At 45.1% G+C, this 26627-nt stretch overlaps 1 protein-coding gene across 7 annotated transcripts; it reads right to left on the minus strand.

Annotated features, from left to right (window-relative positions):
* Nucleotides 1-1516: 1516 nt before the first annotated feature.
* On the minus strand, nt 1517-24784 carry LOC133488674 (junctophilin-1-like). Of its 7 annotated transcripts, none has more exons than XM_061796839.1 (7): nt 24119-24763; nt 17218-17977; nt 11511-11629; nt 9483-9749; nt 6347-6762; nt 5033-5129; nt 1517-1965 (listed from the first exon to the last, which is right to left on the minus strand). In XM_061796839.1, the coding sequence occupies exons 1-6, from the start codon at nt 24495-24497 to the stop codon at nt 5049-5051; spliced, it is 2022 nt and encodes a 673-aa protein (XP_061652823.1). In that variant the 5' UTR covers nt 24498-24763; the 3' UTR covers nt 1517-1965; nt 5033-5048. The 7 variants fall into 7 exon arrangements, with proteins under 7 accessions (XP_061652823.1, XP_061652826.1, XP_061652825.1 ...); XM_061796840.1 differs by lacking the exon at nt 1517-1965 and adding an exon at nt 4713-4847 and having other exon boundaries at nt 24119-24769; XM_061796842.1 differs by lacking the exon at nt 6347-6762 and having other exon boundaries at nt 24119-24777.
* Between the last annotated feature and the right edge of the window lie 1843 nt (nt 24785-26627).

A 26627-nucleotide genomic window follows, 5' to 3' on the forward strand; every position in this document is an offset into this window, starting at 1 on the left:
TAAATGATGGCGGGGGCCACAACTTTTCATCAGCGCTAGCAGGGGACCACAGAAGACCGCACACTTCCTAACCAGATGTATGAAAAAATGCCCTTTTTTAAAAGAAAAAGGCTCTTGGACTATAAATGTGTTGTTGACCTGTGTAATCCGTAACATGCATGTCCACGAAGGTGCGATATGATATTGCTCGGCAGTCACACCGCTCCCATTTTCGCTATAGTTAAGCAATACTTTGTACATGACAAAGTCTGAGCCATTTCAAATCAGAAAATGAAACGTGTGCCGATATGTTTTCCATAGCTATTGCCGTTCATTTGCCTGCTGTCGGGCAGGTCTTGACAAACGGACACAGATACAACAGATCAATGGACAGGCTGATCGAAATCGAGCCGCTATCCGAGGTGGCGGCAGGGAGAGAATCCGCCGAGCGATTCGCATTCCTCTCTGTAAAAGGCTACGGCAGCTGTCGACATCCGTCAGCTCAAAGTGCACCGTGAACACATCCGGCCGGTGCACAAATCCAAGATCCGATCCGATATGCACAAACTGGCTTTCCTTTGCATTGATATTGGTGTAAACAATGGAGATACCCTATTGTACATTTCCCCCGGAAATACGTACGACGTATTCAGGCAATACATTTGACATCTGGCACAGTTGAAACGTGCACACCGGCGGCTTCACGAAGAAGGCTTCGCGGCAATGTGGTGTCATTTTCATTTCATTTGATCAATAACAGTAAAGACGTAGCCTGCTCAATTTCCTTGCCATCAATATCAATCGTATTGATGAGTATTTTAATTTCGGCAACTTATCCATGAAAAGGTCATAAGGGAAAAACAATGTTCTAAAGTAATATATTTCAAACCTTTACTGGCAAAATGTCTTTACTGTGAAGTGTGTTTCTTGATTTGCAACATGTTTTCTGGAGATGCCAATTGCATTTTTGTATGGTTAGGATTTTTCGCCTATTGCTAAATAGGCCCTTTCCATGAAAACTAACCCATATGCATCTCCGTGTCTTCAAAGTGACTTTTTCTTCAGCTGGAGTTCTTTGTCACTCCAGCTTGTCTGTCGCAGTTCACGAGAGGGATCTGGAAGCCGCTTTGCATTCACACCGTAACTATAGCACGTCTTTACCATTTTGCAATTGAATTGAGTAGTTAGTATCTGTTATACACCAACACGTAAACTGTGCAAGTCACGTGAGTTTATGAAGCCGTTTCTGCCTTCACTGCTATGCACTTTTGCCTTCGAAGGGAATTTCAACGGGCCGCCACCGTTCGCTCGGTCGATCACGTTGGCCTTTTACTATGAATGGCGAAAATGTTAAATCATAAGTAACTTTTGAAAAATAGGACTTTTAAGCGTGGATGTTTTAACATGGGAGACATTTACTCATGTAAAACCAAGGCGGCCTTAAACAATTGCTAAATTCGTTTTTTTTTTTTTTTTTAACAAGTGACTTTACTGTCATTGATCAAATGATTAAAAGAAGCGAGCTCTTCAAAGAAGATGGCTGAGGCACAAACTTTATTGCAGCATTTCAAGAGTAGCTCAGGGCAAATGGAGACAAAACGTAAGCCATTTTCAAGACTGCAAAGTCTTCACATTCATCATCAGCTGTCCACGTGCGCTGTAGTTTTGAAACCTGACCGAGAATGAGATGTTGAGTCTTAGGTGTTGTTATTTTCCTCCTTCCTATTTCCAACCGGTGACCACTCGTTTCAACTTTCACTGCGCTCTAAGTGGAGTCGCAAATCATCCCCAGCTCAATCGGGTTACGCCCAGCGCCAAAGACGGCCTTTCGTCTCTCTCTCCCACCGCTTTGGTTTTTCTATCCTTCCTAACTCATCTATTTTCATTCCTCCATTTTGCCCATATCTGCCATTCTGTTTGGAACCCATTTTGAAAGACCGCTGGCTGGTGGAGAGTTATCGGCTTGGGTGACAACTTTGGGTGAACCTGAAAAAGGAGAAAAGCTGGAGATCAATGGAGGGAATCATCGATTAAGAATATTGGAATAGTTAAGTTGGTTTTTTTTGCATTCCTCTATGACTAAAGATAAAATGTATTGGATATACAGTATAGGTAAATACAGTCATAACAAACCAAATGTCCTAAATGAAACTTCTTAACCCAAAATACAGTCGATGTAAAGTCTACAAATGGCAAGTTTTTTGTGATATCAAAAAATGAGACTAAGAGAAATCATTTCATTAGTGTGACCTATAACCTTCAAAGGTTAATTGGGGGAAAAAATGAAATCTTTTCGAGAGGGGAAGTAAAAATGAAGTGCGATAATGTGGTTGCACAAGTGGGCACAGCCTCGTACAACGGGGGAGGGCGTGCGTGGCTGTGTTCACAAGGAATCCCTCCAATTCAGATGCTGTGTGATTGCTTCCTCGTTCAGCTGTGACAGGCATTTGGTAGCGTGGCGAGTCGTTCGAAAAGGCTTCATGAAGAAAAAGTGACCCGTTCATTATTAACCAATGGGTTACAGAAAGTCACTTTAAAAACAAGAATTGAATCAATTTAATAAAAACTATTGTTAAATATATTCTAGAAGTTATCATTTATTTGCTTAGCTTGCATTAGTATTATGGACGATTTTAGATGTCTCGCCTTCGAAAAGATGACTCAGCATCATCCGATGGAAGGGTGCCTGGACCAAGGACGTGATCGGATGTGGTCGGGTCGGGACAAGTGTTGGTCCAATATTTTGTGTTGTGTCTTATTGCTTAGAATACTATGTCTGGGAAAAACCCTCTTATTATCAAATATTATGTGTCGTGTCTTATTGTTTAGAATACTATGTCTGGGAAAAACCCTCTTATTATCAAATATTTTGTGTTGTGTCTTATTGCTTAGAACATTATGATTTGTAAATCCCTCCTATTTCAAATAAATGCAGGAGCGAGGGGGGGTATTGTTTAGAGCGTGTTGAGAGGCTGTGATCTGAACAATCTCCCATACGCCCTCCTCATGAGAAAAAGAAACCAGCGTCTTCATTCCTTTTGTGTCTATTTTTTATAATGTTGGGTAAGATAAATCCAACAACTATATTGCGAAACCCTGTAAAATGACTTCAAATAAAACCCTTCATCCATCCATTTCCCATACTGCTTCTCCTCCCTGCTGGAGGCGATCGCAGCTGACTCCGGGCGAGAAGCGGAGCACACCCTGAACTGGTCGCCAGCCAATCGCAGGGCACATATAAACAAATGACCATTCGCACTCACGTTCACACCTACGGCCAATTTAGAGTGTTCACTGTGACCCGCCTCTCGCCCGGAGATAGCTGGGATAGGCTTCAGCACGCCCGCGACCCCGGTGGGGAGAAGCGGAACGGGAGACGAACGAACGAACGAACGAATTAACCTGCCATGCGTGTTTTTGGGGTGTGGGAGAAAACCAGAGTACCCGGAGAAAATCCACGAGCTCCACACAGGCGAGGCCTGATTTGAACCCTGGTCCCCAGAACCGTGAGGCAGATGTGCTAACCGTGCCACCCGCAATAGAACCCATATGGAGCAATGGCTGACATAAAATAATGTACTACAATTGAATAAAGTAAATACAAATTATATTAGGAAATTCTGAAAAATTACTTCAATAAAACCAGTCACAAAAATCACAGTATATATTTAAATTGCGACATAACCACGGCTTAACATAAACATAAGCATATTGTACATTTGAATAATGAAATCAAAATAAAATAGAAATATTCTCAATCAATCCATAAATAAATACATCTATGATAAAGTGCAAAATAACAAAGTTCAATTCAGTTATTTTTGTACCGTCAGTATATGGCGGGAACATCATTTGGTTTGTGCATTTCGGCAATCCACTTGGGAACTACTTGGTGCAACTGGGTTTTAGTTTGATCGACAACCGCTGTTCCTGCTGCGCACGTCTCGGTACAGACAATGAGATGCGCAGTTGCAGTCACAACCGCCGAGGTGCTTACAACAACTTAAAAAGCTTCTTCTCAGTGGTGAGATGATAGTAAGCGGTGGATGAGACCTGGCTGGAGTTCCTCAAGGCTCTTCTCACACGTCTTTGCAACATCACGGTGATAGTGCCTTTGGATTGGCGGACGTTCCAACGACGAGGGGGATTACACTCCTCAGAGTCCCCGGTAAGGTCCGTCACAAAGTCGGATCTCAGATTCAAGACAAGGATTATGCTTTTCGTCCTGGGCGCGGAACAGTGGACCAGCGCTACACCCTCGACAGCGTCCTGTATGGTGCCTGGGAGTCTGCAGGTGGCGTGTGGACTTGGAGAAGGTTTGACCGCGCACTGCACATAACAGACCCGCTTATACAGGCTGTTTGGTCCTCGTGTGACTGGTGTCAGCATTTTGTCCGCTGGATTTGTTTCCAGCGAGGGTCGGACTCCGCCAAGGCGGCCCTGTGTCCATTCTGAATTGATAGTTACAGCCCGTGTGTTGAGCTAAGTGAGAAGGCAAAGCTATCGATGTACCGGCGGACGTATGCTCCCACCCTCACCTGGGCAGTGACCAAAACAACACGATAACAGATACAAGGGACCAAAATCCAATATCTCCACAGGGTGTCTCTGCGCTCGCCCTTAGAGATAGAATGAGAAGTTTTGCCATCCGGGAGGGGCTCAGAGTAGAGACCCTGCTCCTCCGTATCGAGAGGAGCCAGATAAGGTCATCTGTTGAGGATGCCTCTCGGACGCTTCCCTGCTGAAGTGTTCTGGGCACGTCCCACTGGGAGGAGGCTCCGGGAAGACACCGACGAGACTGGCCGGGGAATGCCTCGGGATTCCCCCGGAAGAGTGGCTGTGGAGAGGGAAGTCTGAAGTCTGGGCTTCTGCCACCCGACGGATGGATAATTATTGTGACATTTTTGTTTAAACCGCAGGTTGACCAGCGTCTCAGAATAGAATGTGTTTTGACTTTGAAAGTTCAAATGTTATGGTATTACTAAAATAGAGTTAACCCTTTTAAGTTCCAGAAATTTCAAGATTAACAAATATATAATTGAGAGTGACTTACCTGAGTTGAGATTTGGTCAAGTCAGGAAATGCACAAAAATAATGGCTAGACCAATGTTTAATAGCATCACCAGAGCCACCAAGATAGAGTTGGGACCCTGTTGGAAAAAGGGATATTTGACGTAATGGCAATATAATGGAATACTTGTATTGATGCAGAATTACATCCGGTGGGACATTTTTCAGATGGTTGGATGTTTGATTGATCTTGAGAGCTAAAAAAAAAAAAAAAAAAAAAACCACTCGGGGCTGAATTTACTAAAGGTTTGTCAAACAAATATGGAAGCGCATTCACCAAGGATTAATCCGCCAAACACGGCAAATTTCCTCACAGCTCGTTTTGCACATTTTGATGGGAGCGTCATGTGCAATAGGATGGATCGAACATGAGACAAACCGCGATGGCTGATTTTGCCTCTTTTAATGGCGTGTCTGAAAGGTGGAAACATTTTGGCAACGCCAGAAACGGTTCTCATTGAGCAATGCAACTTGGGAGCTTCCAAATGACCTCAGGCAGCGGTGTCCAACACATTTTTGTTGTCGTTGAGTGCTGTTAGGACTGGGAAACTACAAATGTTGAATTGTCTCATCATATTATTCCATATCAACAATACATCGAGAGATAACTCGTTTCAAAATCAGATGCGTAGGATAATAGCTTAACTATTGTTCAGATTACTGTAAGAATAGGTTTGGTTAAAATAAAAACATTTATTACATGTGACAATTGGAGGTTTTAGCACAGATTTGAGCAAGAATCATGGAAAATGATGTAGCGGATCGAACCCGGCCTCGAGCGTGACACCTGTGCCCTAAGGGCTGTCTTGGAGCCGGTCACAACATATCACCTATTCCAAAAGGATTTCCTTGCGGCTGGGTCATTTAAGCACAAGGTGACAATTGGTGCAGGCCTCTCCCAGGAAATGATCAGAGCAATCGATTTCTTTTCGTAATTTCGTCAATACATTTTTCCTCTTCCACTAACACTTCCAATTCCATTGCTTCAAACTTAATTTTCTGCTGCTCTTCCAAATTTCCCATGGGTAAAACCTTCAAAGTGATACAAAAGCACAAAATCCTTTGAAATACGGTGGTCTCCACCACTTTTACACCAATTGCCAACAGTGTGACAATCTGTTCGAGTGAGTGACCCGCAATTTAGCGCCACCTATTTGGGATCTTATTAAAAGATAGTCATCTTGCAACCATCAACAGCGCCCACAATCTGTTCGAGTGAACCTGCCGCTTAGCACCCGCTATTTGGGATCTTAGTAAACCAGGCTTTTCAAACCTATCATATTAAGTTAACACTTACCAACTCCTCCTCAACAATTTCAGCGCTAATTTCCAAACTTGTTTTTTTTGTTTCTGCGAAACTCTTTGGTTTGTTTGCTTCCGGTGGTTTTGGCTTGGAAGACTCAGGAGCTTTGATGTTCTCCTTTGGTGGGACTGGAGAGGGGCTGGGGACGGGTGAGACTTTTGGGGCTGGTGCCCAAACGTGCTTGGTAGGCGGCAAGCGCGCAAGGCTTGATGGGTGGAAATCATCTTCCACATCAACTGGTTCTTCAGGTGGCTGGATCTTGACATCCTTGACATAGTAACCATGGTATTGGGAGTGGATCTGTCCGTTGTTAGGGTAACTATTTGGCATGGCCAGTTTAATCGGTAGAGACTCTGCCTGTTGCCTCGTTTCCTGTCTGAGAGAGAGTTTTGATGCTGCCTTTGTAATGCCTGGTTGATAAAAACAAGAAAAATGTCACATATGTATCCTGTATATGTCAGAAAATAAACCCACACATTGCATTGCATTTCAAAAATATCCTATCAGCAATATCACGCAATCGTTATCTCAACCTGCATTCATAGCAAAGGCATGGGCCTTCTCTGTTGGCCGAAGCACTATCAGCAGCACTGACCTACAGTTACAACCTGAACTCCAATATGTGGTCCATGAAATTATACTAGTTTATTTTCAAAAGTCTATTCTCTTCATTTTGTAGTGTTTCTCTTGGATGCACTGCCTGAATCTGGATTATAGATTTTTGGTCAATCAGATTTCCGCCTCTATGCGCTGCCATGTCAATCTAATCTGCCCAGGCGTTTCAAAATCCAAAGTGCTGCCTCATCTAACTTAAACTATATTTGCAATGGAACTACAACCCCAATTCCAATGAAGTCGGGACGTTGTGTTAAACATAAAAACAGAATACAATGATTTGCAAATCATGTTCAACCTATATTTAATTGAATACACCAGAAAGACAAGATATTTCATGTTCAAACTGATCAACTTTATTGTTTTTAGCAAATAATTATATGGCTGCAACACGTTCCAAAAAAGCTGGGTCAGGGTCATGTTTACCACTGTGTTACATCACCTTCTCTTTGAACAACATTCAATAAACGTTTGGGAACTGAGGACACCAATTGTTGAAGCTTTGTACGTGGAATTCTTTCCCATTCTTGCTTGATGTACAGCTTTAGCTGTTCAACGCTCCAGGGTCTCCGTTGTCGTATTTTACGCTTCATAATGCGCCACACAATTTCAATGGGAGACCGGTCTGGACTGCAGGCCAGTCTAGTACCCGCACTCTTTTACTACGAAGCCACGCTGTTGTAACATATGCAGAATGTGGTTTGGCATTGTCTTGCTGAAATAAGCAGGTTGCTTGGATGGCAGCATATGTTTCTCCGAAACCTGTATGTACCTTTCAGCATTAACGATGCCTTCACAGATGTGTAAGTTACCCATGCCATTGACACAGCCCCATACCATCACAGATGCTGGCTTTTGAACTTTGCGTCCATAACAGTTCTTTTCCTCTTTGGCCCAGAGTACACGACGTCCAAAATTTCCAAAAACAATTTGAAATGTGGACTCGTCGGACCACAGAACACTTTTCCACTTTGCATCGGTCCATCTTAGATGAGCTCGGGCCCAGAGCAGTCGGCGGCGTTTCTGGGTGTTGTTGATAAATGGCTTTTGCTTTGCATAGTAAAGTTTCAAGTTGCACTTATGGATGTAGCACCGAACTGTATTTACTGTATTTTTCCCCCTCTCTAATAAAGAGGGTGGTGTTGTCATATGCTGCCCTGCAGTTCCATTATAGTAGCCTGCAGGGCGCGTTGCGTCCTCTCTCTCGCCCCCCTCCCCTCTCTGTTTTCAGCACCTGTCTCCAATCAGCCTCATTACCACCGGTATTTAAGACTGCCTGTTCCCGGAAATCCTCGCCAAAGTATTGCAGCCTCTCCTAGCGGTACCACGGCCCACCTTACTCAAGTAAGCCACTTAACTCCTCGTTCCCTTGTTAAATCTTGTGTCTCCTCGTTCCCAGTGCTCCCCTGTGTTCCTGACCCACGTCATTCCTGCAACCATGCCAGCTGCCTGTTCTGTCCACTGCCGCCGCCTGCCAACACATCCAGGACCACCTCCATAACCTTCCCTCACTAAACTGTTCATCATTTTACATCTGCCTCCGCCTGTTCTTGGGGCAAGCTACTCCCCACACGTGACCGGTGTGCTCAGTTCTTTAGGATTTTCTAAAGTCCATGATGATTTCCTTCATCTTGGTTGTATTCAGGACCAGGTGATTGATTTCACACCATCGCCTGAGATGCCGGACCTCCTCCCTTATAGTCTGACTCGTCGTTGTCCTTGATCAGCTCTACAAGAGTGGTGTCATCAGCAAATCTGACGATGGTGCTGTTGTCGGGGTGAATGGGAGAGCAGTCATATGCAAATAGGGAGGAGAGGAGGAGGCTGAGGACACATCCCTGCGGCGTTCCCATTTCAAGATCAGCTTGCAGGAGGTGTTGTTTACCATCCTGACATTCTGGAGTCTTTTGCTGAGAAAGTCTCAGTAGATTCAAAACAGTCCTGCATGGCTGCTGCAGCTTTCTCAGTCCACACTTGAACTGTCTTTACAGATGGTTTATGTCTACAGAGCCTAGGTTTATAAGCAATGATCAAGGACAAAGAGATGTGATCTAATCGACCAAGATGTGGCAGCAGGTTGGCTTTGAAGGCATCTGGCATGTTTGTGTAGAATACGTGTGGCTGTACAGGAAAAACTTAAATGATTTTAGCAAATGGCTGCAATATAACAAAGAGTGAAATTGTAATTATTAATCAACGTTCACAAAAAAACATGTCTACAGTGTGCATCAATTGTTCTTCAACTTCAAAATGTGCGGACGTTTTGCGCACCAACCACATATTAGCCATTCCCAGTTGAGACTCCCCAATAACTATAAGGACAAATCCCCCTCTTCCTTCCTCCATGGAGGGAGGAAGAATGTTGACAAGTTGTTTCTTTCGGACATCAAACTAAAACACCACTTTCAAAATAAAAGCATGTCACTTATTTGTACTTCCTAAATGACTTCCTCAAGACCTCACAATGGCCAATCAGACTGCGGATACAAAACAACAACAATCAAACATATTTTACCTTTAGTTAAAGCCTCAGCTGTTGAGGTTTTGTTTACTTTCCCAGGAGGCTTTGGGGGACTGACAGTGGCAGATGGTTTACTGCTGAAGACAGTCTTCTTTGTGGGAGTGGGGGTGGGGCCAGGACTCTGAGATGGAGAATGTGTTGGTGTTGTGCCTTTCCGGTAGAAATGAGGGCTACTTGACGGAGTTTTCTCCATTTTACTCTCTTCAGGGACATCCTTCACCTCCACTGGTTCATTGTATTTCTGCCGTATATAGTCTGGGCCTGCAACACAGTTTCCAAAAGTGAATCATACTGTATAGGGTTAGGGTGTTGCACCAAGTATCAATACCAATACCAATGGATCTATTTTGCCTTAAAACATAGCACGGTGCCACTTTGACAGCTCTCCATTTGGAACTATTCGGTACTACCGTATTTTCCGGACTATAAGTAGCTACGGAGTAAAAGTCGCACCAGCCAAAAATGCATAATAAAGAAGGAAAAAAACATATACAAGTCGCATTGGAGTATAAGTCGCATTTTTGGGGGGAAATTTATTTGATCAAATCCAACACCAAGAACAGACATTTAGTCTTGAAAGGCAATTTAAACTAAAAATAGAATATAGAACAACAGGCTGAATAGCTGTACGGTATGCTAACGTAACACATTCAGCTAACGTTACACGACGCATAAACAACGAACTGAGAACGTGCCTGGTATGTTAACGTAACATATTAACAGTTATTCAGATAACTATAGCATAAAGAACATGCTAACAAGTTTACTCCAAATCACTAAATCCAATGAAATCTTCATCCTCGGTCTCACTTCTAAACAACTCCGCCAACTCCGGAGGTAGACGATGCACCGCTTCCTCTCCTACGTCACTTTCGTCACACTCATTGTCAGTTGCAGGTACAGATACACAGGCCTAGAGCGCCCTCTTGCGGTTGTCAGAGTGAAAGAAATAGCATGTGAACTTATCTAATAATGTGTTAATAATTTCACATATAAGTCGCTCCGGAATATAAATCGCACCCCCGGCCAAACTATGAAAAAAATGCGATTTATAGTCCGAAAAATACGGTACTCGCCCTTAGTGGTGTGCTAAACACTTTGCTCCAAGCGTTAGCACACGTTAGCATTAACACGCATTAGCAGACCAATTTCGGAAATCGGGAAGCTGGAGGAGAATAAAAATTCACCGAATGCAAAAGGATAAACAGCTAAATATTGAAGTGGAGCAAAAAATTCCACTGTTTGTGTGTCATGGCTCTGTACGCAATCAACAACAGCAACAAGTGGGTGCAAATGTATTGTTTACAACGGAAGAAATCAAATGCAGTCAAATACAAGAATACTGCATGCTAAAAGCTCAGATCATGTATTAAGTAAAGTATATCGAAGTTGAAATAAATGAATAGTTATGGGGAAAAAATAGACCACTCTTCTTTCTTTAGTTTCTTGTTCATTTTGAATGCATGGTACAACTAAAGGTTTGTTTGGACAAATACAATGATGACAAGGAAAATGGCTCATAAGAGTTTTCGAGCTGATATCTAGCCATTTCCCATGGTTTTCTTGACAATAAACCACTTAAGTGACTATATGTGTTTTACTGTATGTTATTCAACTGATTTAGGACAATTTTGCATAACTGAATCCAAAAATGACATTCGTTTCTCCTGATCAGGTCATGTTTTTATGCCAAGCTGTTAACAGTTTATTAAACAAACTTTGCTTCCGGTAAATTGAGTGGTAGACATGGATAAAAGTGCCTGTAAATTGAAGGTTACGTCATCATTGTTAAAAAGTCAAGGCATGGACCTCGATTTATTTGAACCTCTAAAGCGAAAATAGCTGTACATGTAACAAAAACGTGGTCATAGTTCAAAAACTTGAACTGATTGAGCAAAAGCAATGTGATACTTGGATTCAGCACATCAAAATTGTCCTAAATCAGCTCCAAAAAATCTTGGACAAATCGGTTGTTGACCAGTGTAATCTGTTCTTAAATTGTTGTGCCAATGCCATCGTTACCTGGCTGATAGAAACTTGGTGAGAGTTCTCTGGCCACAGCTCTTGCAATATCGGAGTCTTGGCTGGCTGACTGTGCAGCCTGATCTGCTGCCTCAGCTTTGGCCCGGGTGTGAGATGTCCTGCAAAGATTCATAGTTTAGTAATGGCAAGAAAAAGGATACGAGGGTGGCACTTTGATTTATAATACAATTTTGCAACTGCAAAAGTTACTAAAACTAGGAATGCATGGTCGTTAGGAACGACATTGTAACCCACAGACCACCCTCCGAATGGTTGATAAGGTACAGGTATCGTATATATACAGTTCCAGTCAAAAGTTTGTAGATACCTGGTCATTAATAGCATTAGTGTACTTTTGACTGTCGGTCAGGGTTATTTTAACCAACAAGTTTACACCATGGAAGGAGACAGAAGTAAGAGTCAAGAAACCTGAGTTAAGTAACTTTGCAAAGTGAGAGCAGCGACAAGAACAAGCACCGCGCTTATCTCGCCCAACTCCTCTCAGGTGCCTGTCCTTGCTCAGCTCTTTTTATTAAGGCTTGAGTCGGTGGTATCACATGACATGACCTTTTAAGGAATCATTTGTTGTCAGTGCCTGGAGGTGTGGGGCTTTATTGCCTTGTGGAATATGCATTGTAGTACTTTTCCAAACTGCTCGTTTGCAGTGAGCAAGGGTGCGATCATCTTAATGCAGTTACAGCAACTCTGTATTTTTATGCACTAATATATACAATGTTTCCATCAATGTACCAGAAAGGGTGTTCCACAAAATAGGTGCAGATCATCAGATTAGCAGCAGTTTTGATTCATTTGATTAATTATTTGATTGTTTTGCTTACAGTGTAAGCCAACTGGCTCCATTATTGACTCGCACAATCTATTGTGAACAAGACAAATTTTTGCCTTCACAAAGACAATAATGCTCATGCGTGATTATTCAAACAGAGAGCTGCGTCTAATATTGTCACGTTCTCATTCAGTGAAATGAGGTGCCCAAAATTAAGATTGGTACAGACTAGGGGTGTAACAATTCACTCATTATATCGATGTATCGATTTATATTCCTACGCTCCAATTGGATCGATCTTTCCTTGACTAGTTAGCCTTCGGATGAAATTATATATCGATTTAAATTGTTTTAAAAGATAAATCAATCAATTGTATCAATACTAGGAAATAACGCATTGTATTTAAGCACAGCAGACTTTTTATGGCTGTGCGTGTGTGTGTTTTTTAGCACTTCTAATGACAAAGACGTTACTCGATTAAGTTTTCCTGTCTGTGATGTCGCAGGGCATCATGGGAGCATCAAACAGTGTCTTTTTTTTCCCGGCGCTATTGAGTGGGCCGGCCTGAGAAGCAAACCACATTTCCCATGATCCCTTGCAACGTGTGCAGGGGATCATGGGAGATGCGCATGTGCAGTGCAAGAAATATCATTGCACACTGAGCAGAGCGCTAAACTTATCCAGTTAAAAGACCTGTGAAGCTCCTCTCCTCTAAGCTTCTCAAGCTCAGCGTCTCACCTGCCATCTGCCAGTGGATTTACAGGTTCCTGACGGGCAGGACACAGCAGGTGAGGCTGGGGGACACCGCCTCATCCACATGCACCACCAGCACCAGGGTGCCCCAACGATGTGTCCCCTCTCTGCTGCTCTTCTCTCTCTACACTAACGACTGCACTGCAACGCACCCGGCTGTCAAACTCCTGAAGTTTGCAGACGACATAACAGTCGTCGGCCTCATCAAAGACGATGACGAGTCTGCGTATTGAAAGGAAGTGGAGCGGCCGGAGCTGTGGTGCGGCCGACACAACCTGGAGCTGAACAAGCTCAAGCCTGTAGCGATGATCATGGATACCAGGAAGCATCCTTCGCCACAGCTGCCCCTCACGCTGTCCAACTGCCCTGTGTCAACCATCGAGGCCTTCAAGTTCCTTGGAATTACAGTCTCTCAGGACCTGAAGTGGGAGACCAACATCAACTCCGTCCTCAAACAGGCCCAGCAGAGGATGTACAGTGGGTACGGAAAGTTTTCAGACCCCCTTAAAATTTTCACCGTTTTTTTATATTGCAGCCATTTGTTAAAATCATTTAAGTTCATTTTCCTCATTAATGTACACACAGCACCCCATATTGACAGGAACAAAAATGTAATTGTTGAAATTTTGGCAGATTTATTAAAAAAGAAACACTTAAATATCACACAGCCATAAGTATTCAGACCCTTTGCTGTGACACATATATTTAACTCAGGTGCTGTCCATTTCTTCTGATCATCCTTGAGATGGTTCTACACCTTCAGTGGACTCCACCTGTGTTTGAGTATACTGATCGTACTTGATTTGGAAAGCCAAACCCCCTGTCTATATAAGACCTTACAGCTCACAGTGCTTGTCAGAGCAAATGAGAATCGTGAGCTCAAAGGAACTGCCCGAAGACCTCAGAGACAGAATTGTGGCAAGGCACAGATCTGGCCAAGGTTACAAAAACAGATTCTGCTGTACTTAAGGGTCCTAAGAGCACAGTGGCCTCCATAATCCTGAAATGGAAGACGTTTGGGACGACAAGAACCTTTCTTAGAGCTGGCCATCCGGCCAAAGTGAGGTTCGGGGGAGAAAAGCCTTGGTGAGAGAGGTAAAGAAGAACCCAAAGATCACTGTGGCTGAGCTCCAGAGATGCAGTCGGGAGGATGGGAGAAAGTTCTAGAAAGTCAACCATCACTGCAGCCCTCCACCAGTCGGGGCTTTATGGCAGAGTGGCCTTTCCTCAGTGCAAGACGCATGAAAGCCCGCATGGAGTTTGCTAAAAAAAAAACACCTGAAGGACTCCAAGACGGTGAGAAATAAGATTCTCTGGTCTGATGAGACCAAGATAGAAATTGTTGGCCTTAATTCTAAGCGGTATGTGTGGAGAAAAGCAAGATAATGCTGTGGTTGTGTTTTTCACCTGCAGGGACAGAAAGACTGGTTGCAATAGAAGAAAAGATGAATGCTGCCAAGTACAGGGATATCCTGGACGAAAACCTTTTCCAGAGTGCTCAGAACCTCAAACTGGGCCGAAGGTTCACCTTCAAAAAAGACAATGACCCTAAGAACACAGCTAAAATAGCGAAGGAGTGGCTTCAGAAAAACTCTGTGACTGTTCTTGAATGGCCCAGTCAGAGCCCTGACTTAAACTCAATTGAGCATCTCTGGAAAGACCTGAAAATGGCTGCCCACCAACGTTCACCATCCAACCTGACAGAACTGGAGAGGATTTGCAAGGAGGAATGGCAGATGATCCCCAAATCCAGGTATGAAAAACTTGTATCATTCCCAAAAAAACTCATGGCTGTATTAGCTCAAAAGGGTGCTTCTACTAAATACTGAGCAAAGGGTCTGAATACTTATGGCTGTGTGATATTTCAGGTTTTCTTTTTTTATTAATTCAGCAAAAATTTCAACAATTCCGTTTTTTTTCCTGTCAATATGGGGTGTGTGTGTACATTCATGTGGAAAAAATGAACTTAAATGATTTTAGCAAATGGCTGCAATATATACAAAAAAAAAGAGTGAAACATTTAAGGGGGTCTGAAAACTTTCCGTACCCACTGTACTTTCTGAGGAAGCACGGTCTGCCACAGGAGCTGTTGAGGCAGTTCTATACAGCAGTCATCGAATCAGTCCTCTGTTCATCCATCACAGTATGGTTTGGTGCCGCCACAAAAAAGGACAAACTCAGACTGCGACAGATAATCAAAACTGCTGAAAAACTTGTTGGTACCCCCAATCTACCCCTGAGGACTTGCACGGTGCCAGAACTAAGGCCAGAGCATGCAAAATCCTCTTGGACCCGCCACATCCTGGTCACCACCTCTTCCAGCTCCTCCAGGTAGGCGCTATTGAACAATGCAAACTAAAACTAGCAGACATTCCAACAGCTTCTTCCCTCTTGCCATTAACTTCAACAGTTAACTTACAATTCATTTGTACATGCTGCCAATTTTGTCTTGAGATTGCTGTCACATCTCTGTCGGGCCAATTATATATTATTCATGCACTCACTGTAGTAGTCTCGCCACTCTGCACTACTTGCATGTCTGTTGTTGACCAATACTGGCCACTCATGTGCTTGAGAAGTATCTGCACCATTTGCACAATTGACATATTTCCAGATTTTTGCATTGTTGGTCACTTTAAACTCCTTAAATTTCTTGAAGTCCCTGCGCCATTTGCACAATGGTCACTGTCCCAGACTATTGCTCTATTAGTCATTTTAAACTGTTCTAAATTGCTATAGGACTCATCATCACCATCACTCATCATCATTTGCACAATGTCCCAAAAATAAATAAATTAACTAATTAGTACAAAAATAAAACCAATTTAAAAAGTATCGGCATTACCACATTACTGGTAACCTTTCATTGTTCAGTGACTCGCCGTACTGTGTTTTTATTCACATTCACACCTACGGGCAATTTAGAGTCTTCAATTAACCTACTGTGCATGTTTTTGGGATGTGGGATAAAACCGGAGTGGCCGGAGAAAACCCACACAGGCACGGGGAGAACATGAGAACTCCACACAGGCGGTGGTCCACAGAACTGTGAGGCGGATGTGCTAACCAGTTGTCGCCTAAAGATGATTCTGATATTCATCTTTTTATCTGAAACCCAAATGTCTTCAGTATACACCAAAAACAAAGGAATTGACTTTGGGGATCCAATACTTTTGGAGGGGACCGTATATATACATACACAAAATAGATATGTTTGGGACCTCCTGGATGAGTTGTCGCTGTGCTCTTCAGTCATTTTTGTAGGCTGGCCACTCCTGGGAGGATTCACCACTGCTCCATGTTTTCTCCATTTGAGGATAATTTCACTGTGGTTTTCTGGAAACCTAAAGCTTCAGAATGGCTTTTTAACTCTTTTCACAGTCATAGACACTCAATTTATTTTTCATCTCTTCTTGAATTTCAAACCGGTTCTATTTGAGTAGAATTAATAAATAAACTCACCATTTAAAAACAGCTTTTTATCTTTACTTGGGTTATCTTTTTTCTGATATTTACATTTGTTTGATGATCTTAAACATTACATGAGCACGGCGTGACGCAGAGGATAAACGTATGGGTCTTCAGTTGGTTTCCCTGGGCAAGACACTTAACCCACATTGCATTATTGAATTAATGTGGTTGGATGTAGGCACGGAATGGCACCACTGCTTCTGTCAGACTGCCTGCCCCAGGTCAGCTGTGGTTAGACAAGAAGCTTACAACCACTAGGGTGTGACTGTGGGGTTAACGAATAGTGTGCGAATTTTGTAAAGCGTCTTTGAGTGCCTTTTGCGTTATCAAAATTTCAAGTATTATTAAAGTGGGAGAACTATTCAAAAATATAAGAATTTAAGAGTGGGGGGGGGGGCGATACTTTCTCACAGCAGTATGAATGTATGTACATGTATGTATGTATGTATGTATGCATGTATGTACGTATGTACTGTATGTATGTGTCACTCGCAGTATTGTCAATATGGCAATATAACATTTTGTGTTGTGTGAAAAATTGTACCACGTTACCGGGGACGGTATGATTGCACAGCACTACGACAAACTAATGTAGTCATCGAATGCATCCCTTTTAGGTGTGACGTAAACTTCACAGAAAGGACTGAGCTATCAGTGAGGAGGGGTGAATTGAGTTTCTATCACGGGGATATTACCTGGAGATGGCAATCTCCACTTTAGTTCTGGCAATGGCTGCAGCTCTCACTGCTCCTTCGATGGCTCGATCCACCTTTTGTTTGGTCTTGGTGTTCTTCAGTGGGATTAACTGCTTTCTGATCCCTCGGGCCAACACATTGTTTTTGTACTTCCCTTCTTCTTTGGTGCCATCAGGAAAGATGGTACAGCCATAGCCTTGGCGCTTATTGTTTAACCATTCTCCTTCGTACTTCATGCCGTTGGAACGCTCTGAGACACCAAAGCCATTGCGTTTGTCATTCTTCCACTCGCCCATGTAGGACTCGGTAGTAGTGGCATCTACATTGTCCTCAAAAGTCAAGTAGTCATCACTGGGGTCTCCGTCTCCAAAGCTGATAGTGGAATTGGCATCACTTGAACTGATACGACTCATAGTGGTTTCACTACGTGCTGAGCTGCGCTTACTGGTGATAGATGAGCGCGAATCTGATTTACGCAATCGTTGTAGACTCCCAAAAAGAGAGCCACGGCGGAAGAGACCCTTCTTTTTGTCAGTACCTTCTCCATCTGAATGGAAGTTGAGCACAAAGCCACCACGTGTGCCAGCAGGGCTGTCAGAAAGACCGTCTCGCAAAACTGTGCCGTTACTGTGCTCACTACGCAGGGAAGCCAGTGAAGTTCGAAGTGGTGAGCGGATGACTGATGCCATACCATATGGGACACTCTGACGAACACCATAGCCATGACGCATCCCACCAGTCCACTGACCCTGGTATGTACCTACAGCAACAACAAAGAGAGAAAAACAGAAACACATCTCAACACGAGAAAACCTTGGGAATTTGCAGTAAGCATTTAGAAGGGTTAGCCTAACCAGACAAAGCACGGCTCAAAGACCCCTAAAGATGACGACAAACAATGGACTTCGTTTTCCCTTGCCCGGACGCGGGTCACCGGGGCCCCCCACTGGAGCCAGGCCTGGTGGTGGGGCTCGAAGGCGAGCGCCTGGTGGCCGGGCCTGCACCCATGGGGCCCGAAAGGGTAAATTGGGTCCCCCTTCCCATGGGCTCACCACCTGTGGGAGGGGCCATAGGGGTCGGGTGCAGTGTGAGCTGGGCGGTGGCCGAAGGCGGGGACCTTGGCGATCCGATCCCCGGCTACAGAAGCTGGCTCTAGGGTCGTGGAATGTCACCTCTCTGGCAGGGAAGGAGCCCGAGCTGGTGTGTGAGGTCGAGAAGTTCCGACGAGATATAGTCTGACTAGCTTCCACACACAGCTTGGGCTGTGGTACCATTCCTCTCGAGAGGGGTTGGACTATCTTCCACTCTGGAGTTGCCCACGGTGAGAAGCGCCGAGCAGGTATGTGTATACTTATTGCCTTCAGGCGGTGGGACGGGTCCTGACTGTTGTTTGTGCCTATGCACCAAACAGCAGATCAGAGTACCCACCCTTTTTGGAGTCCTTGGAGGGGGTGCTGGAGAGCGCTCCCACTGGGGACTCCATCGTCCTGCTGGGAGACTTCAATGCTCACGTGGGCAATGACAGTGACACCTGGAAGGGCGTGCTTGGGAGGAACAGCCCCCTCGTCACGGATTGTCCATAACGAACACCATGTTCAAGCATAAGGGTGTCCACACGTGCACTTGGCACCAGAACACCCTAGGTTGCAGTTCGATGATCGACTTTGTGGTCGTGTCATTGGACCTGCGGCCGCATGTCTTGGACACTCGGGTGAAGAGAGGGGAGGAGCTGTCAACTGATCACCACCTTGTGGTGAGTTGGCGCTGATGGTGGGGGAAGATTCCGGTCCGACGTGGCAGGCCCAAACGTATTGTGAGGGTCTGCTGGGAACATCGAGCAGAATCCCCTGTCAGAAGGCGTTTCAACTCCCACCTCCGACAGAACTTTGCTCATGTTCCGGTGGAGGCGGGGGACATCGAGTCCGAGTAGACCATGTTCCGCGCCTCCATTGCTGAGGCGGCCAACCGGAGCTGTGGCCGTAAGGTGGTCGGTGCCTGTCGTGGCGGCAATCCCCGAATCAGTGGGTGGACACCAACGGTGAGGGATGCCGTCAAGCTGAAGAAGGAGTCCTATCGGGCCTTTTTGGTCTGTGGGACTCCTGAGGTAGCTGATGGGTACCGGCTGGCCAAGCGGAATGCAGCTCTGGTGGTTGCTGAAGCAAAAACTCTGGTATGGGAGGAGTTCGGTGAAGCCATGGAGAAAGACTTCCAGATGGCTTCGAGGAAATTCTGGTCAACCATCCGGCGTCTCAAGAGAGGAAAGCAGTGCACCACCAACACTGTGTATAGTGGGGATGGGGCGCTGCTGACCTCGACTCGGGACGTTGTGAGTCGGTGGGGAGAATACTCCTCAATTCCACCGACACGACACGCCTTCCCATGAGGAAGCAGAGTGTGGGTTCTCTGAGGCGGGCTCTCCTATCTCTGGGTTTGAGGTCACCGAGGTAGTTAAAAAGCTCCTCGGTGGCAAGGCCCCGGGGGTGGATGAGATTTGCCCGGAGTTCCTAAAGGCTCTGGATGTTGCGGGGTTGTCCTGGTTGACACGCCTTTGCAACATCGCGTGGACATCGGGAACAGTGCCTCTGGATTGGCAGACTGGGGTGGTGGTCCCCCTTTTTAAGAAGGGGGACCAGAGGCTGTGTTCCAACTACAGGGGGATCACACTCCTCAGCCTCCCTGGTAAGGTCTATTTAGGAGTGCTGGAGAGGAGGGTCCGTCGGGAAGTCGAATCGAAGATTCAGGAGGAGCAGTGTGGTTTTCGTCCTGGCCGTGGAACAGTGGACCAGCTCTACGGGCTCTAAGATCCCGGATACAAGCGGCCGAAATGAATTTTCTCCGCAGGGTCTCCGGGCTCTCCCTTAGAGATAGGGTGAGAAGCTCGGTCATCCGGGAGGATCTCAGAGTAGAGTCGCTGCTCCTCCACATCGAGAGGACCCAGATGAGGTGGCTGGGGCATCTGATTTGGATGCCTCCCTGGTGAGGTGTTCCGGGCACGTCCCACCGGGAAGAGACCCCGGGGACGACCCGGGACACGCCAGAGAGACTACATCCTCCGGCTGGCCTGGGAACGCCTCGGCATATCCCCCGGAAGAGCTGGATGAAGTGGCTGGGGAGAGGGAAGTCTGGGCTTCCCTGCTAAAGCTACTGCCCCCGCGACCCGACCTCGGATAAATGGTAGAAAATGGATGGGTGGATGGATGGTCCTGTGTGAAAAAGTAATGTCCCCCTAAACCTAGTAACTGGTTGGGCCATCCTCAGCAGCAACAACTGAAATCAAGCATTTTCTCGAACTGGCAATGAGTCGGTGTGGAGATGTTTTGGCCCACTCTTCCTTGCAGAATTGTTTTGAATTCAGCAAAAATTTATTGTTTTCGAGCATGAACTGACTTTTTAAGGTCATGCCACTGCATTTCAATCTGAAACAAGACTGGACTTTTGACTAGGCGACTCCAAAACCTTCATTTGTTTTTTTTTTAAGCCATTCAGAAGTTGACTTGCTGGTGTGTTTTGGACCGTTATTGCTGCAGAACCCAAGTGTGCTTCAGCTTGAGCTTACAAATTGATGGCTGAACATTCTCCTTCAGGATTTTCTGTTAAAAAGCAGAATTCATGGTTCCATCAATCACAGCAAGTTGTCCAGGTCCTGAAGGAGAAAAACAATTTATGGTCAGCAGTGGTTTTTGCCTTGGAACTCTGCCATGGATGCCATTTTTGCCCAGTCTCTTCCTTCTTATGTCATTCACACTGACATTAACTGAGGCAAGGGAGGCCTGCAGTGTTTTTAGAAGTTGTCCTGAGTTGCTTTGTGGCCCCCTGGATGAGTCATTGCTGTTCTCTTGGGGTAATCTTTGTAGGCCAGCCACTCCTGAGAAGGTTCACCACTGTTCAATGTTTTCTCTATGTAAAGATAATGGGTGTCCTATGTTTCATTGGAATCCTTAAACTTAAAATGGCTTTATAACACACACACACACACACACACACACACACACATACATACATACATCATCAGCAGCCATTTTCTATCCACTGCAGGATGAAGGCCTCTTCTTCACGTTTCCAACTTCTACAGCAGTTTGCAATTTGTTGCCAATGTATTCCGGTGTGTTCAATAATTTCATCCATCCATCAACTTTTAGGTCTTCGCCGTGGTCGCTTTGTGCCCAGTGGTATCCAACTGATAGTGTCTGTGCTCCACCTTTTGTCAGCTCTTCGGGCAACGTGGCCAGCCCATTTCCATTGAAGGCTTTATATTTTTTGAATGACGATGTCGAACTTCTCACATTAACGATCCTCAATTAACCGCTTTCAAAATGTTAGCTTACGACAGATCGCACTTGTTTTGGTTCTGAATGTGGAGCTCTCCTCAGTGCAGAGGTGGACCTATTCTAGAGGGATATAGGGCCAAGGACCACCCCACAATTCTGAAAAATTTGCCTAATCACCTCAACAGAAAGTCGGGCAATAGAAGTTTTTGAAAATAACTATTATACTGCAGATGTGTCATTGCTTGCTAAATTGGTTTTAGTATGTTTAATAAATTAAAGTTGAAGAATTTCAAATTGCATCCTTATATGTTTTTTTGTATGCGGCCCTTGGAGGAAATTTTATTCGTACATTTCACAAATCTGGCCTTTATGGAAGAGTAGCAAGAGGAAGCAAACTATGTTTGCAATTTGCTGAAAGCCATGTCCATCCATTCATCCATTCATCCATTCATCCATTCATCCATTCATCCATTCTCCGTACCGCTTATCTTCACTAGGGTCGCGGGCGTGGTGGAGCCTAACTCAGCTATCATCGGGCGAGAGGCGGGGTAGAACCTGAACTGGTCGCTAGCCAATCGCAGGTCACATATAAACAAACAACCATTTGCACTCCCATCCACACCTACGGGCAATTACAGTGCAAAATACAGAAAATGGATGGATGGATTTTTCAATTAATAGATGAATCAGATATTTAAAAAACTCCACGCCTTTATTCAAAAACAAGACATTATTTTAAATTGACAGGCCAGAAAATGCACAAACATAAATGTAATATGATTCAGTTACTGGTTTGTTCCTAACCCCTAGACAAAAGTGTTGAAAATTGTTTCTCAAAGTAAAAGATGTTTGCCAATGTATTATTTTGATGACAACATCAGTCTGCTTTTTTATTATAATAAATATTAATTCATTCATTTTCTGTACCGCGTGCTAGAGCCTATCCCAGCTGTCCTCGGGCGAGAGGCGGGGTACACCCTGAACTGGTCGCAGCAGGGTACATATAAACAAACAACTAGTTGCACTCACATTCAAACCTACGGGCAATTTAGAGTCTCCAATCAACCTACCACGCATGTTTTTGGGATGTGGGAGGAAACCGCAGTACCCGTAGAAAACCCACGCAGGCGAGGGGAGAACATGCTAACTCCACACAAGCGAGGCTGGGATTTGAACCCCAGCCCTCAGAACTGGGAGGCTAACCAGTCGCCTACCGTGCCGCCCGCTCAGTTGAACTCAATTATGCAAATGAAGCTATGATATCATCTAGTGACTTCTAGGACACCCAATAGCTACTTTCCTTCCTGAGGAGTTGTCAACACTGGGCTCAACATGCCCAGCCAGGAGGCTCGCACCAAACTGCCACATGACCTGCCACCGCAGCTCCGGCGGCAGGGCAGCTCCTCCCCCCGTCAGCGAGAGCTCACCAGACATTGCTCGGACCACTTTCCCCAGCTTCCTAACAACCCAATTACTTGCACTTCTCACTTTCTTTGGAGCCATACTGTGGACTAATTTAGGGGGGGGAAACAAATTGATATGCAGCTGCAGGGGAAATATGTGATGCACGGAGGGAATAATGTTCACGCTGTGTGAGACAAAGCATGACTGAGCCTTCTGCGTGGATGCTGTGATTTTTCATGAGCTGAAGCATATGTTTGTCCGTGAATGTCATCCTATATCGTGTTTCAGATGTCAAATGTTACATCTTGTCCGTATTTTGTTACACATTACACTGAATGCTAACTCGTTATGCCGGTAACACTGATTGTTTGAAAATCCGGCGTCCAGCATTAATGGTGTCCCAGGGCCAGTACGGTGCTATGTGGCTCCACAAGACACTTCCGACACTTGCTGGCCACTACATTCATTCATCTTCCGTTCCGCTTCTCCTCACGTGGGTCGCGGGCGTGCTGGAGCCTATTCCAGCTATCTTCGGGCGGCAGGCGGGGTACACCCTGAACTGGGCGCCAGCCAATCGCAGGGCACATAAAAAACAAACAAACATTCACACCTATGGACAAGTTAGAGCCTTCAATTAAGCTACCCTGCATGTTTTGGGGATGTGGGAGGAAACCGGAGTGCCCGGAGAAAACCCACGCAGGCGAGGGGAGAACATGCTAACCCTAGTGGTTGTAAGCTTCTTTGACAGCAGGTGTTCCCAGATAGCCCTTTTGAAAGTTGTAGGAAGCCTTTGGTTGTCGTGTGATTTGAATGCTAATTGCTTTCTACACAATTTTGAGCCAATACGCGAGTGTTGTAATGACCGCGGCCCAGAATGGTGGGAGTGGATGTAATTACCTTTGCAAATGTTAGACTTGCAGACTTTGATGCACTTTGTTCTTCGGTGTCATGCGCCATTGCATGAAAGCGTTCCGACTGGCCCTGCTTCCCTATTCAATTTGGATTGGATTCTGCTAATCATTTTGGGGACAGGCACATCGAATAACAATATCCGACAATAATAAAAGACATTTAACAACTGACTATTTGGAACCGTTTCTCGCTATTTTCATTCAATTGGTAGATATTATGCTTGAAAAGAAAAATCATTGAATTTTCTCCTGATAAAAAAAGTCAAACTCAGCCACTCAGAACTTCCTTGCCTTCTCAGACCTTATCGCCGTACTCGCCTTCATCCGAGTAGGTCTCGACGCCATATCCGTCCTGCAGTCCGTTGCTCCAGGTGCCCTCGTACCTGGCCGGTGTGTTCAGGCTCTGCCGGACTCCATAGCGACCCTTGAATCCGTGCGTCCACTCTCCGCGATAGATCCACTTGCCCTTGCTCTCGACGCCGAGTCCGTGGCGTTTTCCTTGCGCCCAGTAGCCCCGGTACACGTTCCCGCTGGGCCAGGTGTACATTCCGACGAGCTCAAAGCCGTCGGACCACGAGCCCGAGTACTCGCCCTGGCCCTTGGGTCCGGTGCATACGCCGTGGCCGTGAGCTTTGCCGTCCTCCCAGCCGCCACAGTAGGCGCCACCGTCGTCAAAGTCGAAACGACCGCCCGTCATTCGGGAAAGGAGTACGCGGCACAACTGCGTGCGTGCCTTCTAGTTCGGAAAGACCCGGTGAGAATAGGAACGGGACATGGAGGACGACAGCCGCCGCAGTCACTCCACAGCTGAGAGCTACTTTGGGGGCGCCGCCGCCGCCGCCGCCATACCAAACTTGGTTTTCAGGACATGCTGTGTCCTGTGCGGATTTTCAAAATAAAGCAACGGACCCCAATGTCCAGGTATCTACTCGGAACCGCTGACGTTTCACAAAATCCGAACAGCAACAGGCATTTTTCATCAAGAGCTAATCCAGAGGGTAGCCCTACCTCAGAAATCTTCGAGGAGAAGGGCGACGCTGTGATATTCAACATGATGACATCATGTTGTATGCTAGTTGAGGATGGCTAACACTTTGTTGTCGTTGTCAGCCACCAAATATTTTGTCGTTCGAGCCACACAAGTCTACCGGTTTCTATTGCGAAAGTACGCACAGTGAATTGGAACTTTGAAAGTTGAACTTGGTAAGACTAGCCCCGCGCCACTGGGGGTCTTTAACTCTGCTGTTTTATTTTTATTTTTGTTTCTAAATTTAGAGACAGCCGCACCTGTTCTTGCTGTTGAAACCCCACATGTATAGCTGCCAATGAATCATCATTTCTTTTGGAAACATTTCAGTCAACGTTCCAAATTGCAAAGACACAAACATAATTGTGCTGTGCTGTGCTGTGCTGCCAACTCATCAGCAAGGACGGTTGAACGCTGCTGTCCCTTAAAGGCACTGGACGTGGGGAAGTCCAAAATCTCTGGATTTGTGGCTTGTATTTTGGAAAAAAGAGGGTCATAAAAGTCACTCTATTTAGAAGCACCTAATAAGCGGGCACTATACAGTATATACAAAATTCAAATGTTCTACACCAGGGGTCACCAACGGGCCTGCTCTAAAATAGCTCAGCAGGGATGGGACACCGATTCTCCACGAATGTTGTAGAAGTGATTATTTGAAGATCTAAACACTGGCCGAGATTGATAGAAATAGGGTTCATATTGATATTTATCAGTTTCCTAATTATTGTGACAATTTATTAACATGATCAGTGTCTTCACAGAAATGATTATCATTAGTTATTAATAATAACATATAATAATGTATTATTATCAGTAAATTCATCTTTGAATACAAAGGTAACTTAATTTATCCAATTTATTTTCTCAGAAGGGTTTATTTAACTCCTAGCCCTTTGCATTAATCAGAACCCAAGCAGTAGCTCTCAGTTTCAAAAAAGGTTGGTGACGCCTGTTCGACACAAAAAAATTGTCACGAGAGTGAGTGAGACACAGGATTTCAATCTTTTCTAACCAAAGGACTAACTTAAAGAATTATAAGAGGTACACAGTAATTAATATAGAAACATAGAGAACCCCCAATTCCAATGAATTTGGGACATTGTGTCAAACTTAAATTCAAACAGAATACAATCATTTGCGTATCCTTTTCAATCTATATTCATCCATCCATCCATTTTCTACACCGCTTCTCCTCACGCGGGTCGCGGGCGTGCCGGAGCCCATCCCAGCTAACTGCGGGCAGGAGGCCCTGTACACCCTGAACTGGTTGCCAGCCAATCGCAGGGCACGCTTCAACAAACAACCATTCGCACTCACATCCATACCTACGGACAATTTAGAGTCTTCAGTGAACCTAGCGCGCATGTTTTTGGGATGTGGGAGGAAACCGGAGTGTCCGGAGAAAAGCCACGCTGGCACGGGGAGAACATGCAAACTCCACACAGGGGCAGCCGGGGATTGAACCCCGGTCCTCAGAACTGGGAGGCAGTTCTTGCGTGGCCTTTTCAAATGTACTCAGTAGCTTAATTGTTTAATGTAGCGTGGTAACCACGATAGCATGCGACAGCAATGCAATGACGTAAATAACCTGAGTTCGCGACCCTACTGAGGATAAGCGGAACGGAAGATGAATGAATGAATCACTGTGTTAGAAAACGATTTTTTATTCCACTGATGAGTGCACTTCCCTTCTCTCATCCTGTCTCGGTGGTTGTACCAACCTCCCTTTTCGCTCACGGACAAGATAAATGTACGAATAGGTCTTTCTTTCTTTCTTTCTTTCTTTCTCTTTTGCCTCCC

The sequence above is a fragment of the Phyllopteryx taeniolatus genome, chromosome 14 (assembly GCF_024500385.1).
Source record: "Phyllopteryx taeniolatus isolate TA_2022b chromosome 14, UOR_Ptae_1.2, whole genome shotgun sequence".
Lineage (NCBI taxonomy): Eukaryota > Metazoa > Chordata > Actinopteri > Syngnathiformes > Syngnathidae > Phyllopteryx > Phyllopteryx taeniolatus.